The sequence below is a fragment of the Geotrypetes seraphini genome, chromosome 10 (assembly GCF_902459505.1).
Source record: "Geotrypetes seraphini chromosome 10, aGeoSer1.1, whole genome shotgun sequence".
NCBI classification, from domain to species: Eukaryota; Metazoa; Chordata; class Amphibia; order Gymnophiona; family Dermophiidae; genus Geotrypetes; species Geotrypetes seraphini.
The window spans coordinates 120,227,338-120,243,782 of NC_047093.1; the positions used below are offsets into that span (position 1 = coordinate 120,227,338).

Below are 16,445 nucleotides of genomic sequence, written 5' to 3' on the forward strand. Positions count from 1 at the left end.
GGAAAAATAATGGAAGTGTTGCTGAAAGAAAGGATAGTGTACTTCCTTGAAACTAATGGGTTACAGGATCTGATGCAACATGGCTTTACAAAAGGTAAATCGTGCCAAACGAACCTGATTGAATTTTTTGACTGGGTGACCAGAGAGCTGGATCGAGGACATATGCTAGATGTAATTTACTTAGATTTCAGCAAAGCCTTTGATACGGTTCCTCATAGGAGGCTGTTGAATAAACTTGAAGGGCTGAAGTTAGGACCCAAAGTGGTGAACAGGGTTAGAAACTGGCTGTCGGACAGATGCCAGAGGGTGGTGGTTAATGAAAGTCACTCGGAGGAAGGAAAGGTGAGTAGTGGAGTCCCTCGGGGTTCGGTGCTGGGGCCAATCCTGTACAAAATGTTTGTGAGTGACATTGCTGAAGGGTTAGAAGGAAAAGTGTGCCTTTTTGCAGATGATACTAAGATTTGTAACAGAGTAGACACCGAAGAGTGTCACCTGACGGGCCCGCGGGAAACTGCGGAGGACAGTTGGCATGTGGCAGCACAGCGCGGCTCCCAATATGGGAGACCTTACCAGTGACTCAGTCCTTTGGCTTCACTACAATAAACACTAGTCAAAGTCCATTCACACTAATGCAACAGAGTTTAATTAGTTCAAAAGCAAAAATATGGAAAACAAAATACAAGGAAGTTATTTCACCACTTCCCTTTTCCTCAAAATAGTTTCCAATCAAACAATAGCAATTCAATGGACAAATTGCAGTTTCGGTCTCAGGTAAGTTCATGCAAGGCTCAGGTAATACTCTGGCAGCTTCACCCAGCTTCAAACCAGAAGTTCAATAACAATGAAAAAAAAAACAATTATAAAGAATAGTCACTCACATGGTCCTTGAGAACTGGACTTCTAATAATACAATCCTGTTTCTTCACCAGGCTTTTGAGCAATGTATCACAAAAACAAACTTGGAAAAACACGCAGTATTGAAGATTGTGGTTTCTTTCAGCAATAGCAACTCTCCAGCCTTTTCCACGGCTGGGCAACAGAATTGCCAGGTCCCCTTTTGTAAATAGCTTTTACAAGCCCCCACAAAGTCCCAACCCTAGATCTTCAGGGATCCTCCCCAATTCTGTAAGTCCCTTGGGTTTGTAAGGTAGAAAGAAAAACCCCCAAGCACACAAAAAGAAACTTTCACCAGCGTTTCCTGGCTTTAACACAGCTGGAGTGCAGCAGCTTAATTAATCCTGGAAACAGCTGCAGCATTGCTTACAGTCCAGTATTTGTCAAAACAAAACTTCTTCAAAGTTCTTAAGAAAATTGTCCCAACAAAATATTCTCCCTGGAAACAGTACCTTCATTCATTAGCGGGAGACTGCCAAGCTCACATCCATGGCTTCTACACCTTCGACAGGCATTTCCCATTCAGTAGTGTCCATGCTTTCTTGAGCACACATTTGCTCTGTTGCTCCATAGGTTCCTGAGTGAGGTCTGCCCTTTACCTGGCCTGGAAAGTCCTTTCTGCCAGGTCCTCGTGGGCTGTCTGCCTTACTGACTTGGAGAGCTGTTTAAGAGAGTTATAACCACTCCCTACCTTAGGTGTTTGGGAGGCTGACTTGCGTACTCTCTGGCTCCCCCCTCTAGGTCACTGGGCAGATTGCTACTAGGAAACTGATTAAATCTCCTCAGGGAGTTAGCTCTCTTACTAGGCTGAGGAACTGGATTGGATTCCAGCTCCTGGTCAGGTTCAAGTTCCTCAGGGTAGGCAGCTCTGCTCTCAAGATCTTCTGCCTCATCATGCACAGCTAGTTTTCTGCCCTGGACAGTGGATTTGCTATAGGTTTTAACTCTGACATTATCATTCTTAGGGAAGGAAATGTCACAAGAGGGAGTGGAAAATATGAAAAAGGATCTGCAAAAGTTAGAGGAATGGTCTAATGCCTGGCAACTAAAATTCAGTGCAAAGAAATGCAGAGTAATGCATTTGGGGATTAATAATTGGAAGGAACCGTATATGCTGGGAGGTGAGAAGCTGATATGCAGGGACGGGGAGAGGGACCTTGGGGTGATAGTGTCCGAAGATCTAAAAGTGAAAAAACAGAGTGACAAGGCGGTGGCTGCAACCAGAAGGATGCTGGGCTGTACAAAGAGAGGCATAGCCAGTAGAAGGAAAAAGGTGTTGATGCCCCTGTACAGGTCATTGGTAAGGCCCCACTTGGAGTATTGTGTTCAGTTTTGGACACCCTATCTGGCAAAGGACATAAGAAGACTTGAAGCGGTCCAGAGGACGGCGACGAAAATGATAGGAAGCTTGCGCCAGAAGACGTATGAGGAGAGACTGGATGCCGTGAATATGTATACCCTAGAGCAGGGGTCTCAAAGTCCCTCCTGGAGGGCCGCAATCCAGTCGGGTTTTCAGGATTTCCCCAATGAATATGCATGAGATCTATGTGCATGCACTGCTTTCAATGCATATATATTGTTTTTGTTTTTTTTTAGTTCAATAAATTTTATTCAGTATTTTAAAAAATACAAGGAGCAATTCAAATACATAAAAGTAGTATAACATTTTGCATTAATATACAGTTAATTATAAAGGCCCATATTATTAAGAAAAGCTCAGAGTTGTTTTTGGATTTGTTTGTGGTGATGTATGACAATAGAAAGTGAAATAGGACAAAGTAAAAATTGAAAGAGAGAGGAAAAAAGAAGAGAGAAAGAAAAAAAAAAATATATATATATAATTTTTAAAGAGAGGAGAAGACAGGAGTGTCTACATAGTAGAATGTACATATGAATCTAAAAATGACCAGGGTGATTTTTTGTTTTTCCAATTCATGGATTTATGGAGTGAAATTTTATTTTCATATGCATATGATTCAAATCTGTGGTACATACATAGAGAGTTCCACCAAAAAGTATAATCTAATAACGAAGATGATTTCCAATTTTTCAGAATATGCATGAGAGCAGTCACAAACATGGTATCAATAAGTTTAGGAGGACAATTTGATTGCGCGAAACAGGGGTGTTGAGATCGAAGGATTATAATGTCCATAGAAATCTCTTCTGAGCAGTTGGTGATAGATTGTATGGTATTCCAGATTTTGGACCAAAAAGAACGGACCAGAGTACAATGGAAGAACATATGATCAAGAGTTCCTTCCTCTTTCAAACAGTTCCAGCAGATAGAATCTTGTTTTAATTTGGCTTTCCACATACGAAATGGGGTCCATATTGCATTCCACATTACAAAGAGCATTGACTGTGAAACTCTAGAAGATAAAAGTGGGCGATTTGTTGAAGACCAAAAGAGTTCCCAGTCAATGTCAGAAAGTGGAATGGTTATTATATTATCCCAGTGTTTCATAGCATGATATGAGAAAGTGAAGGATTGGTCTCTTAGAATATTATAAAAAAAAGATATAGCTTTCCCTTTTGATAGAGACCGTAAAGACCAATGGTAAATAGTATTTTTAGAAGATATGAAGTCATATTGTATCTGTACAGAAGACAGTATTTCACTGAGTATGATCCATTGTGAATAAGCAGAGGATGTTAGTAGGTATGTGGAGCAAAGTATATCAAAAGGGATTAGTTTATTAAGAGTATATAATTGATGAACAAACCATATACCTGTCCGTTGCCACCGTTTCCATGAAAGGGATTTGCCTTGGTTTTGGATATTGGGATTGTTCCAAAGGGACATGAATGGGCTAACACTAATTGAGATATCAGCTATTTTATCTAAATGATGGAGAGCATGCTGCGTTGAATTCAAAAGAGAGTATTTTCTCAAATGTCTGGGTATTGGTATCGTTAATAGGCAAGAGATGTGTAAAGGTTTGCATAGAAAACATTCCATTTCATACCAATTAGGAGGGTCTTGAGAGAAGGAGTCATTGACCCAGTAAGCTCCATATTTAGTTAATGAAGCAATATAGTAGTGGTAGAAATCTGGAAAGTTAAGACCACCGTTAATTTTAGAGGCCTTCAGCTTGGCTAGAGCAATTCGGGGTTTTTTCTTGTTCCATATAAATTCAGATAGCTTCTTATTTAGCCAATGGAAAAATGATTTCTGGCATAAAAGAGGAAGCATTGAGAGGATGTAATTAATTTGAGGTGCTAGGGTCATTTTGATGGATGATATTCTACCCCACCAAGACAAATAAAGTGGAGACCACCTAGATGTAGTGTTAAGAACTAAATTTTTGATTTTGGATATATTAAGATCTTGAGCAAAGACTGGATCTTTGTGTATTAAAATCCCTAAATATTTCACAGCTTCATTTGACCATGTGAATGGAAAATTAGCCAAGTCTGATTGAAGAATGTTATTGTTCAGAGGAAAGATTTCTGATTTCTCCCAGTTTACAGAATATCCTGAGAAGCTAGAATATTGTTTGATGATATGTATAAGATGAGGGAGAGAAGATTGAGGGTTCCTTAGAAAAATTAATACATCATCAGCATATGCTGCTAGTTTGAAGTCTCGATCAGGGGAGGGAATACCATTAATTAGCAGGCATTGTCGAATAGCAGAGAGAAGAGGCTCCAACACTAAATTGAACAATAGTGGTGAGAGAGGACAGCCCTGTCTAGTGCCTCTGTGAAGGGGAAATTTATTGGATAAAGAGTTATTAATTAGAATACGAGCATTAGGACTATAATATAATGTTTTTATCCATTTCGTGAAAAATGATCCAAAGTTATACCATTTTAGGACACTGAAAAGAAAAGACCACTCCACTCGATCAAAGGCTTTTTCAGCGTCTATAGCTAGGCCTATTATTGGGTCTGTCAATGTTTTAGTATGTGCATTCACGTGGTGAAAAAGTCATAGGTTATCTCCTATATATCTTTGTTTAATAAATCCCGTTTGGTCTTTGTGTATAAGATGTGGAATCACTTTGGTGAGTCTTAATGCAAGTAACTTTGCCATTATTTTATAATCTAAGTTAAGGAGAGAGATGGGACGGAAGTTTTTGACCAAGGTAGCGTCTCTGTCAGGTTTAGGGATTACAACGATGGTGGCTTCTGTGAAATTAAATTGTTTATCAGGAGAGGAGTGGAGGAAATCATAGTATGTAAGGAGATGAGGAGCTAAGATGTTTCGAAATAGTTTATAAAATTCGTTAGTAAAACCATCCGGACCTGGGGCTTTTCCAGTCGGTAGGGAAGATATAGCAGTTTCTATTTCTGTTATGGTTATCGGAGAATCTAGTTCCAATTTAACAGGCTCCGATATGGTCGGGTGAGATAAGGAGGAAAGAAAAGAGTCTATATCTGATTCAGGAGCCACAACTTCAGACTTATATAATGAAGTATAAAAATTTTCAAATTGAGAAGAAATTGAAGATCTGGTTTTGACTAATTGTCCTAATGAATTTTGGATAGATGTGATATGTAATCTTTTGGATTTAATTTTAAGGTATCTGGCCAGTGGACGACCCATAAGATTATCTCCCATATAATGACCAGAATTGGAAATGAAGATATCTCGTCTGGCTGTGCATGAAACTAAAGTATTATATTCATATTTAAGTTTTTGGATATGATGGAGAATAGTTGGGTCATGTAAGTGATTAGACATATGTTGTATTTCTAATGTTTTAATAGCGTTTTCTAATTCTTTTTCTTTTTTCATGGACTGTTTTTTTTTTCCAAGAGGCAATTTTTATCAATTCACCTCTAAGGGTTGCTTTATAAGCTTCCCAGATTATGGAAGGACAAACTTCAGGATCTTTAGAGTTATTTTCGAAGAATTCTAATGTAAATGAGTTGATTTTTTCAACAGTTTCTTCATCCAAGAGTAAGGCGTTGTTTAGTCGCCAAGAAGGAGATTCATTACGTGGAGCCGAAATAGAAATATATAAAGAAATGGCAGCATGGTCCGTAAGGGAGATTGGATGTATACTAGTATTAGTAAGGTCATGAATTAGAGAGGAGGATATAAGAAAGAAATCAATTCTCGAGTATGTATTATGCGGTGGTGAAAAATGTGAATATTCTCTACCTTTCGGGTGAAGTAGTCGCCAAGGATCTACAAGGGAGAAAGCATCTTTTAGGGCCTGTAGAGCTGTGAAAGACTTGGTCTTGGATGGTTTACAGGAAGAAGATCTGTCAATATATAAGTCTTGGATTTGGTTAAAATCTCCACCCAATATCAGATATATCATATATATTGTTAAATCCTGAAAACCTGAATGGATTGCGGTCCTCAAGGAGGGACTTTGAGATCCGTGCCCTAGAGGAAAGGAAGGACAGGGGAGATATGATTCAGACGTTCAAATACTTGAAGGGTATTAACATAGAACAAAATCTTTTCCAGAGAAAGTAAAATTGTAAAACCAGAGAACATAATTTGAGAGTGAGGGGTGGTAGATTCAAGAGCAATGTTAGGAAATTCTACTTTACGGAGAGGGTGGTAGATGCCTGGAATGCGCTCCCGAGAGACGTGGTGGAGAGCAAAACGGTGACTGAGTTCAAAAAAGTGCAGGATGAACACAGATCTAGAACCAGAAAATAATATTAAATATTGAATAAGGCCAGTACTGGGTAGACTTGCACGGTCTGTGTCTGTATATGGCCGTTTTGGGGGAGGATGGGCTGGAGAGGGCTTCAATGGCTGGGAGGGTTTAGATGGGCAAGAGTAGGTTTTAACGGAGATTTCGGCAGTTGGAGCCCAAGCACAGTACCAGATAGAGTTTTGGATTCTTGCCCAGAAATAGCTAAGAAGTAAAAATTTAAAAAAATTTAAATTGAATCAGTTTGGGCAGACTGGATGGACCATTGGGGTCTTTATCTCCCGTCATCTACTATGTTACTATGTATGAAGATGGTTGGTGAATCGGTTAGCCTGCCTCCAATCGCCCATGGATCAGACACGGATTGGAAGGTTAGTGAATCTAGCCCATAGTAATTAGTCAATTGGGGTTAATTGACACTAATTAACTGTTACAGACACTTCTGCCTACTTACCCCTGACTCATTTGAAATGGAAAGGAAAGGGGATGGGGCTTGATATTTTGCTTTTTTCAGTGAATACAAAGTGTTTTACATGTTTTAGACAGGTACTTAATTTGGACCTGGTACAATAAAGTATTATAGGGAAAGGGAAAAAGGTACCAAGCCTTGAGGCAACAAAGAGAAGCACTGGAGATGTCAAGTCCATCCTGTAGTCACAAATCCTTTATTTACAGTTTGTATCAAAGTTTAATAACGAGTCTTTAAAAATTGCTAGAACAGGCAAAGTTCCAAAAGACAAAGTATTAAACAACTTTCCCAGAGTCACAAGGAGCTGCTGTGGGAATTGAACTCACAACCTCAGGGTGCTGAGGCAGCTGCTTGAACCATTTGGCCATTTCCCCACTTAGAAAGGAGAAGGTGTTCTTTTTCAGGAAGCAAATGGGATGTGAGGAGGCACGTTTTTTTCTATTTTGAAATTTGTTGGCTGTTCTGCATTTTTTTAATAGATTTTTTTTTTCATTTCAGTTTTTATTTTTAATGCGAAGTATTATGAATGTTCAATTATTGATTACTATAACCTATCCTTAGGTTAGTAAGCTCTAAATATTATTATGTAACTTAATTAGTCTATATAAATCTATTTCCATTAAAGTGATCACATCTGATCTGAGGCTGGTCTAATCTGGCTATGCACTGACAAGAATCAACACTTTTTGGGTATTTTTACAAGTACCTTCCTAAGCATGAAATATGCTGTTACACACGATGACAATTTAAAAATAAATAAAAGAAACATTCCAGTTTAGAAACAACCATTCAATATCAAATGACATTACATAACATGCTTTCTCAATCTTCAGAAACCTCCGCAGTTCAGATGCAGTCCAAGTTGCCATCCTGGTTACAGAAAATTAACCAAGGAAGGAAAACTCATCTGCTGCTATGACTGTATTCCGTGTGCAGAGGGAGAGATCTCCAACCAAACTGGTGGGTGACATCATGGAAAACATGGGATACAAATAAATATAGGGTATCTATTATGGTCCCTGTTCTTGAAATTAAGGAGGGCTGTACTACCTGCTCTTACATGCAGCCGTGTAATTTGCAGACATTAGAGTTAAAGTACCAGGTGCTAACTCAATATGTAGTTCACAGTCCTTCACTCTCCATGCAGTTAATGTGAATTAAACTACTCTTTCTTGGCTGAGCTGTGAAGATTATAGGACTCGTGATATTTAAATGCACTTTAGTAAATAGACCTCATGATATATGTGAGATAATAATATGATAATCTTCTTTCTCAGATATGGACACCTGTACAACATGCCCGGATGATCAATGGTCAAATCAGAAAAGAGATGCCTGCATCCCAAAAGTGATAACTTTCCTGTCTTTTGAAGATCCTCTAGGGATTGCTTTAACTTCCATCAGCATGTTCTTCTTTCTCATCACTACTGCCATCTTGGGAATCTTTATTTATTACAGAGACACTCCCATAGTGAGAGCCAACAACCGACACATCAGCTATATTCTCCTCATTTCCCTCATACTCTGCTTCCTCTGTTCATTGTTATTCATTGGGCATCCTGAGGATGTCACCTGCATTCTCAGACAGACTACATTTGGGATCACTTTCTCCATCGCTCTCTCCTCTATACTGGCAAAAACCATCACTGTGGTCACAGCCTTCCAAGCTACCAAACCTGGAAGCAAACTCCATAAATGGATGGGTTCAAGGGTTTCTAATTTTATAGTCCTTTCCTGTTCACTTATTCAAACAGTTTTGTGTCTTATCTGGTTGTGCACTGCTCCCCCATTTGCATATCTTAATATGAGATCAGAAATTGGAACAATACTAATTGAATGTAATGAAGGGTCAGTAATTGCATTTTACTGTGTTCTGGGTTATCTGGGATTTCTGGCTGGCATCAGCTTCATCATAGCTTTCCTAGCAAGAAATCTACCTGACAGTTTCAATGAGGCCAAGAATATCACCTTCAGCCTGCTGATTGTCTGCAGCGTCTGGATCTCCTTCATCCCGACATACCTGAGCTCCAAGGGCAAGTACATGGTGGCAGTGGAGATATTTGCTATTCTGGCCTCCACAGCTGGACTTTTGGGATGTATCTTTATCCCTAAATGCTATATTATTCTGCTGAGGCCTGAAAGGAACAACAAGAAGGACCTAAGAAAAATATAGGTGCCCTTTTATTAAGCTGCATTAAATGCTATCACACACTTAATATGGGGAAAGTGAGTAATCAGAAAGTGCATTAAAGCTTATTGTAGTAATTTGCCAGTCAGCATGGTCTAATCGAAGGTGGTGGGTCATAGAAAGGGCATGGGCATTGCAGTGTTCTCCTGCTAGCACATTAAGATGATCAAATGAAAACTGGATAATGTAGACTTAACAAAGAACTTAGGACCCAGTGAAAGTGGTTAATAACACAGCTGAGCGAGGTGTTAAACTGATAACTGACTTTGCTATTCATTTTACCACAGACCCAGTGCAGTGTGATGCCTTGTTGCAAGGAGTTGAACACCATTGCAGATTTCAATTCACACTTTAGTTTTTTGGACAACCTTAGTGTGGCTGTTATGTTTCTCTAGTGATCTGCTGGTGTGATTTTGTGCACCATTTAGAACTGTCTATATGTTATAGGCGTGGTAACATATTGCCAGTAACCCTGATTGTGATACCAGTGTTCAATATGCACAGACTGGAAGACTGCATAGACCATGCAGATTTTAAACTCCCTGTATCTTATCCCCCTCAAATCTCACCTTTGGTCTGATCTCTTCACATATTCCTCCATAGTTCTAATCTCCCATCTATAGTCCCCTTCACTTACCTTCCCCCCCTTCACCATTCTGACTTCCCTGTCCCTCCCCCAAATCTCACACCTGCCACCATGGCTGGGCTCTTCACTACCTTGGGAATTATGCAAAGTTGATCTCTAGCAGTATAGTGGAATGGGGAGGAATGGTCTCTTTCTACTACTTTTTTTTAACTTTATTGAATTTTCAGACATTGGCAGTGTATTACAGATGATATAACATTAAAAGCTTGCATAAAAAGCACCTTAATACACAAAATATAAATGAAACAACCATTCCCCCCATCATCCAATTATTAATACATTAAATCATATTTTTATTATGATAATATACTCATATATTTTAACCCCTCAAAATATCCCTCCCTCCTCTCCCCCCTCCCCCCCCCACCCTGAATGTGTACGGAAACCTGTGAAAAAAAACACAAAATTACATTATCCTTATTGTTTGTTAACAAATGCAGTCAATGGGCTCCATATTTTATTAAATGCATTACTCAAACCTAAGCATTCCGCGTTCATTCTTTCATATTTATATGTATTGCACACACTTGCCCACCAGAATGAGTAATTAAGTCTGTCATGACATTTCCAATTTATTGTGATCATTTGAATGGCTATTGCTGTCAAAATGAATAAAAGACGGCTTTTATATTTATCTAACCCTGGCTTTACCTGCAACAATGAGCCACAAATTATGACTTCATACGATAAAGGAATTGATGATTCTAATATAAGATTGATCTGTCCCTATATTGACCTCCAGAAACTAAGTATCATTGTACAAAAATATAACAGATGATCTAATGTCCCAATATTAATATGACAATGCCAGCATCTATTAGATTTTGAATTAGCAATGTTTTGTAATCGAACTGGGGTCCAAAAAATCCTGTGCAACAAAAATAACCATGTTTGTCTCATAGATGCTGACACTGTACATCTTAATCTCCAAGACCAAATTTGTGGCCATCGAGATGCAGAAATATACTGTTTTATCTCAATACTCCAAACGTTTCTAAGACTATTTTTTGGCTTTTTATTTAAAAATTCCAAAATTAATTTATACCACTGAGCGGCTTGATATCCTACTAAATCTGTCTGATAGCAAAGGATCTTCAAGCTATAATAAGTTTTTAAATTTTTCCATTCAGGGAACTCACTCTGAATAGCCTGCTTCAACTGCAACGATCTATAATGTTGAGAATTTAAAATACCAAATGCTTGTTGCAGCCGTGAAAACTCAAGCAGCTTCTCATTAGATATAACATCATCTAATGTCCGAATTCCTGCTTGCATCCAAATCTTCCAGGCAATCCCAGCACCGCCCACTTGTATCTTGGAGTTTAACCATAAGGACTATAAAGTAGATTTTATTATAGGAATATCTGTTAATTTATCAATAAATTTAATTGTTTTTCATGTATCCAATAAAATTCTGTTATTCCTAGCATAACTAGGTAATCTGATACTTAATACATGGGATAGTCTCATAGGGGACATAATTTTCCACTCTAGATATAGCCGGTCTGGAAGATGTTCCATGAGCTAGGGGAGGATCCAATACATTCCCTGGTGCATTATATAGGCATGATGATAACTATAAAAGTTGGGAAAATTTACCCCACCCTCTGTAATTGGTTTTTGCAGATACTAAAGCAATTCTAGCTTTTTTACCCAGCCAAATAAATTTAGTAAGAATAGTATTCAGGAGCAGAGACCTATAAAGTTCACACTATGCCCACACAGCTGCAGGATACTCGCTCAGATCAGCGTTCACATCAACATCAGGAGAAGTTCTCTGGTCCAGTCATAATGTGATCTGTGTCCATCAAAAGGTCTTCTCAGTGTGAGTTTCAAACTTCTTGCATAATACATAGATTTTAAAAGGAGGGGTTTACCATGATGTGCAGAATCTACTACTAGAAATTTCCCAAAGTGACAGAGCAGGAAGAGCAGTTGTTCCTCACCTTGAAATATGGCAGCTCATCCCCTGTTGTTTTTATTCATATTTTACACTGATCTCTGGAAGACTATTGAGAGCCAATGTCCAAAGCTGTACATGAACTTTTCAGAAGATGGCTACTACATGGATGGGGACATTATAATTGGGGGATTTGTTGAACAGTATGAAGTTAAGTTAACTAAATCCTTTAGCAACACCATATCTTTTAATTACTCAAGGTAAGTAGCATTGTGCATTACCTCCCATTTCAGAAGTGTTTGTGAGTTGCTCTGTGACTAGCTGTTGGAAATATAACTTGTTCTTGTATGAAGGATGTTTTGTAGTCTTATAAGGAGTTTACATTTTCCTTCTTTTTTATATGATATTACTACATTTATAATTACCGTATTTTCACACATATAACGCGTGCGTTATACACGATTTTACAAACTGAGTATAACCATGCGCGTTATATGTGTGAGCGCGTTATACAAATTTTTTTTTCCTGTGCGATCCGGCATCCCCCCTGCGAACCGGCTTCCTCCCCCTGCTCGCGTCACCCCCCCTCTCCCGCAATCCTACATCCCCCCCAGCACCGCAAAGACATCGGTCGCTTACCTGATTGGGCACCTGTGGATATCCTGAAAACCTGACCTGGCTCCGGCTCTTGAAGACTGGAATTGCCTACCTCTGCCCTAGAGAAATACATAACATGATTAAATATCTAACCACCTACACCAACATCTAACAAGAATAAAATTACTTCAATCAAAACTTACTCTACTACAGCTAGCTCACAATAATTTCTGGTTTAGGAAGATTCCTGACTCAAGGAAAGTCCACAGCCCTTGATAATTTACAACACCCGCTTGTGTGTAATCTGGTGATGGCATGTTAAGTAACCAGGGTTTAATGGAAGAATATATTAGAGAATTTGATCATTATATAATGACTCCACCAAACATCAGTAGCATTGAATATCAATAAAACCACTTTAAAGCTGCTTCCATCCCCACAAAACACACCATCAGAAACATGCAAGATCACAAAACCCCCTTCATATACACTCTAAATCACTCTAAAGAACTATAAACACCCTTACAACACTCAACTTGCCTAACACTAGGAATGGCATGCACTTCTCCTCTTTGTTTCCAAAATACTCTCTAAGCTGGAAGTTAATGCCTAGAATGCAAAATGGGGGCTCCAATGCCACACGCATGATTTTAGCCATTTGGAAACACACTGGCTAAATAAAAAAAATCCAGTGCCCCTCCTTCTGTATCAAGAGTCTATGAAAGCCACTTCCCGTCAGACTATTCTAATGTGAATCATAAGTTATTAAAAGAATGGTGGAAATCAAACAATGTGCAGCTACAGGTGAGTTCTTGACCTGTTTTTGGAGGTGAATTCAATGCTCAATAAGCCTCATTTTTAAAAGCCTTCATGTTTTACCCACCTATATTAATGGGCAAGACACCACAGTACATGAAGTACTCTCGATGGTGTACATGAAGTGAAACTTCTCAGGCTCCTTTTGACTTGTAACTTGTAATTATATATTTGTAACTACAACATAATTGTATTAATAGTCGTACTGATCTACCTGAACATCCAACTCTGTTGAATGTCTGTGTCAAATGGTCCATTGTAACTTCCTGGGTAACTGAATCAACCTCTTGTAATGTAATCTGACCTTGAACTGAATAGGTAGAGAGGGTACAAAGAACCTGATTAACATATCCTAACATAACATACTTGTGACCTGGATTGGCTAATTTTAGAAACAGGAGAGCATTGGTCTGACCCATTATGGTTGTTCTTATGTTCTACTAGTCTTTAAGCCCATTACATTAATGGGTGCTAGAATAGATGTGTGTGTCTGTCTTTCTTTTTTTCTTTCTCTCTCTCTCTTCTTGGCCGCTTTCTGTCTGTCTGTCTTTCTTTCTTTCTGTCTCTCTCTTTCCTTGGCTGTCCACCACCCCTTGTATGCTATCCCTGTCCAGCAGCAGCCCTTCTCCCTTCCTTTTACCTCTCCCTTGTCCAGCAGCAGCCCTTCCCTGCTCCCCCTGTCTAGCAGCAGCCCTTCTCGCTTCGTTGTACCTCCCCCTGCCCAGCAGCACCTCTTGCCTGATCCCCCTGTCCAGCAGTGGGCCTTCTCCTTTCCCTGCTCCCACTGTCCAGCATCTGCTAGCCAGGGCAGTCTTGGGGCTTTTGCTAGGCCTGCCCAGCTCGCATTATTGAAGTGGGCCGGCCTAGCAAATGCCCCGCGGCTGCTACATTTGCTGGTCCGGGGGTGAGAAGAGGCATCCAGGCAGTGGCAGCCCAGGTGTCAAACCACCACCGCTGCTCAAATCGTTGCACACGCCGCAAGCCGTCGCAAGCTTCCCCACGCGCCTGAAATCGAATTCGGCACAGAAGCAGACATCACGGGGCAGGGATCACACTGTTTCAACAGCACATGCGTATTTAAGGTTTATATTATAGAAGATAAGATATACTTGTAGGGAATAGAGGGTAGACAAAGCTATGCAAATCCATTGCTAACTGATTAGCTCAGGAATAGTGTGTGAGCTCATAGTATGTGCAAAAGAGGTGCTGGAAGGCTCACAATCTAATGGCCTTGCTTTAGTGGGGAAATTAGCTCATGGCACACCAGGTTTCTTTTTCACACTGCATGGTAAAAGAGATATAGTTTTGTTTTGTTTTGCATTCTGATATTTTATTAAAACAATAAATACGCATAAATATGTGCATTTTTGCAAATATTTCAGGTACACTGTTATGAAATTATGATCTTAATGTCATTACAGATATTTTAATTATATTAATTATAACTTCTTGGCCTTTGTTTTTGCGGTGGAGGAAATTAACAACAACTCAGAGCTCTTACCCACCATCACACTGGGGCTCCATATTAAAGATTCTTATAGTTATACAAGGAAAATAATTGAATCAGCCTTGCAAATTTTGGCAGGACAGAGCACAATCGTAAATTTCAAGTGTAATTCATTTCGCACAGTGGCTGCCATCATTGAAGGCTTTACAAATGAGGAAACATATGCATTCTACAACATGTTCCAGATATATCACTACCCACAGGTCAGAGAGATTCTTAATCTTACTTTACATTGTACCCCTTACCCTATATAGTCCATTCTTGCATATATAAATCCTCTTCAAATGAATTCATCTGTATCAAGCTGCCAAAATGCTCTTTCCTTTGTAGTTGCAGTAAGAACATTTGAGACTCCTGCTCCCAAAATGTGTGAATCAAATATGAATAGAAAGAGGTCTGTGCTGAGGAAGTGGCCCAACTAGATTTGAGCTTGGACTTTATGGAGGGAAGTAAAATATTCCAAGTTAGGGAAGCCATGTCCTTTTCTTCTTGGAGCTGGTCCAGCAAGAAATATGTAGATCAGCCACAAGTGGGAAATCCCACCAGGAGCTCACTGGAATATCTATGAACTATGGAAGGAGAGGAAGGAGAAGAATTAGCAAATGTATTGTGAGTCTGGGCAAAAGCTGTCCCCTGTTGTTATATAGCAAAAAGATAGAGACATGTTCACATGCTAAATGAACCAAACAGAGGTATGTAAGTCTGACCAACAACTGCTCATTATAGGAACAGTGTGAGATAAGGAGAAGGGTCTGGTCATATGGAGACTGGATCTTGATTCTTGGCCAGAGAAAGTATAATATAGGATAAGCTCATGGTAACATAAGAGGTCTGTTAAAAATTCCAGGACCGATTTTATAAAAATATATTAAACAATCCTACAACTTATTCCATTGGGTCATCTTCAAGGTTCTCCCCTTCCTTACATATGCACTTTTCCCAATGTCATTTCCACTTCTGGAAACAGTCATTAAATAGATCTTCAGGAATTGACAAAAGTTGCTTCATCAAATTTTGCTTTATGACTTCAATGGTGTCAAATCACTTTCCTTTCAATATGGATTTAAGTTTAGAAGACAAGAAGTCAGCTGGCGCCAAGTCAGGAAATTAAGGTACGTTGGGAAGAGCTGTCATTGTGATTTTTGTGCACAATTTGTAGTTGTTCTTCTAGTCATCGGTCATCAACCGTAGAACAAATTTTGCTGCAACACAATACATCCCCAAATTGAACAGACCTTGTACACATGTACTCAAGTCAATATAAACTGCTTATATTGTATGGTGAACCCTCTTTTGAAAGCTTTATCACTCTCATATTCTTTCAATCTTATTTTTCAATCATCAGAGCTATAGTACCATAACATCATAAGAACAAAACAGTTGCAACACTGGGAGAGAGTGGAGGTCCACCAAGCTTAGTATCCTGTAGTAGTCAACCCAGGTCACAAGTATTTGGAGAGATTCAAAAAGAGTAAAATAGATTTTATGCTGCTAATCCTAGGAATAACCAGTGTAATTCCCCAAGTCCATCTTTATAATGGCTAATGGACTTTTATTTTATGAAATTATTCAAACTTTTTAAAACCCTGCTAAGATAACTGCTTCACCTCATGCAAAGGCAGCAAATTCCAAATTTTAATTACATGTTGAGTAAGGAAATGTTTTAGCCACTTTGCTTTAATTGTACTACTTAGTAGCTTCATTGTATATCCATAAGTTCTAGTGAAGATCAAAATAAAGTTTTAAATTTCTCCTTGTAAGGTACTGGTAGACAATGTAGCTTTTTCAATAAGATAGAAATGTG

At 39.0% G+C, this 16,445-nt stretch overlaps 1 protein-coding gene across 1 annotated transcript in view; it reads left to right on the top strand.

The window, feature by feature from the left end:
- Positions 1–16,445, top strand: part of LOC117368567 (vomeronasal type-2 receptor 26-like) — a 79,579-nt gene that overhangs the window by 59,219 nt on the left and 3,915 nt on the right. The window contains exons 7-10 of the mRNA XM_033962298.1: positions 7,838–7,947; positions 8,265–9,133; positions 11,914–11,981; positions 14,556–14,844. Of these exons, the coding sequence (XP_033818189.1) occupies positions 7,838–7,947; positions 8,265–9,133; positions 11,914–11,981; positions 14,556–14,844 (1,336 nt within the window). The remainder of the gene's footprint in view (positions 1–7,837; positions 7,948–8,264; positions 9,134–11,913; positions 11,982–14,555; positions 14,845–16,445) is intronic.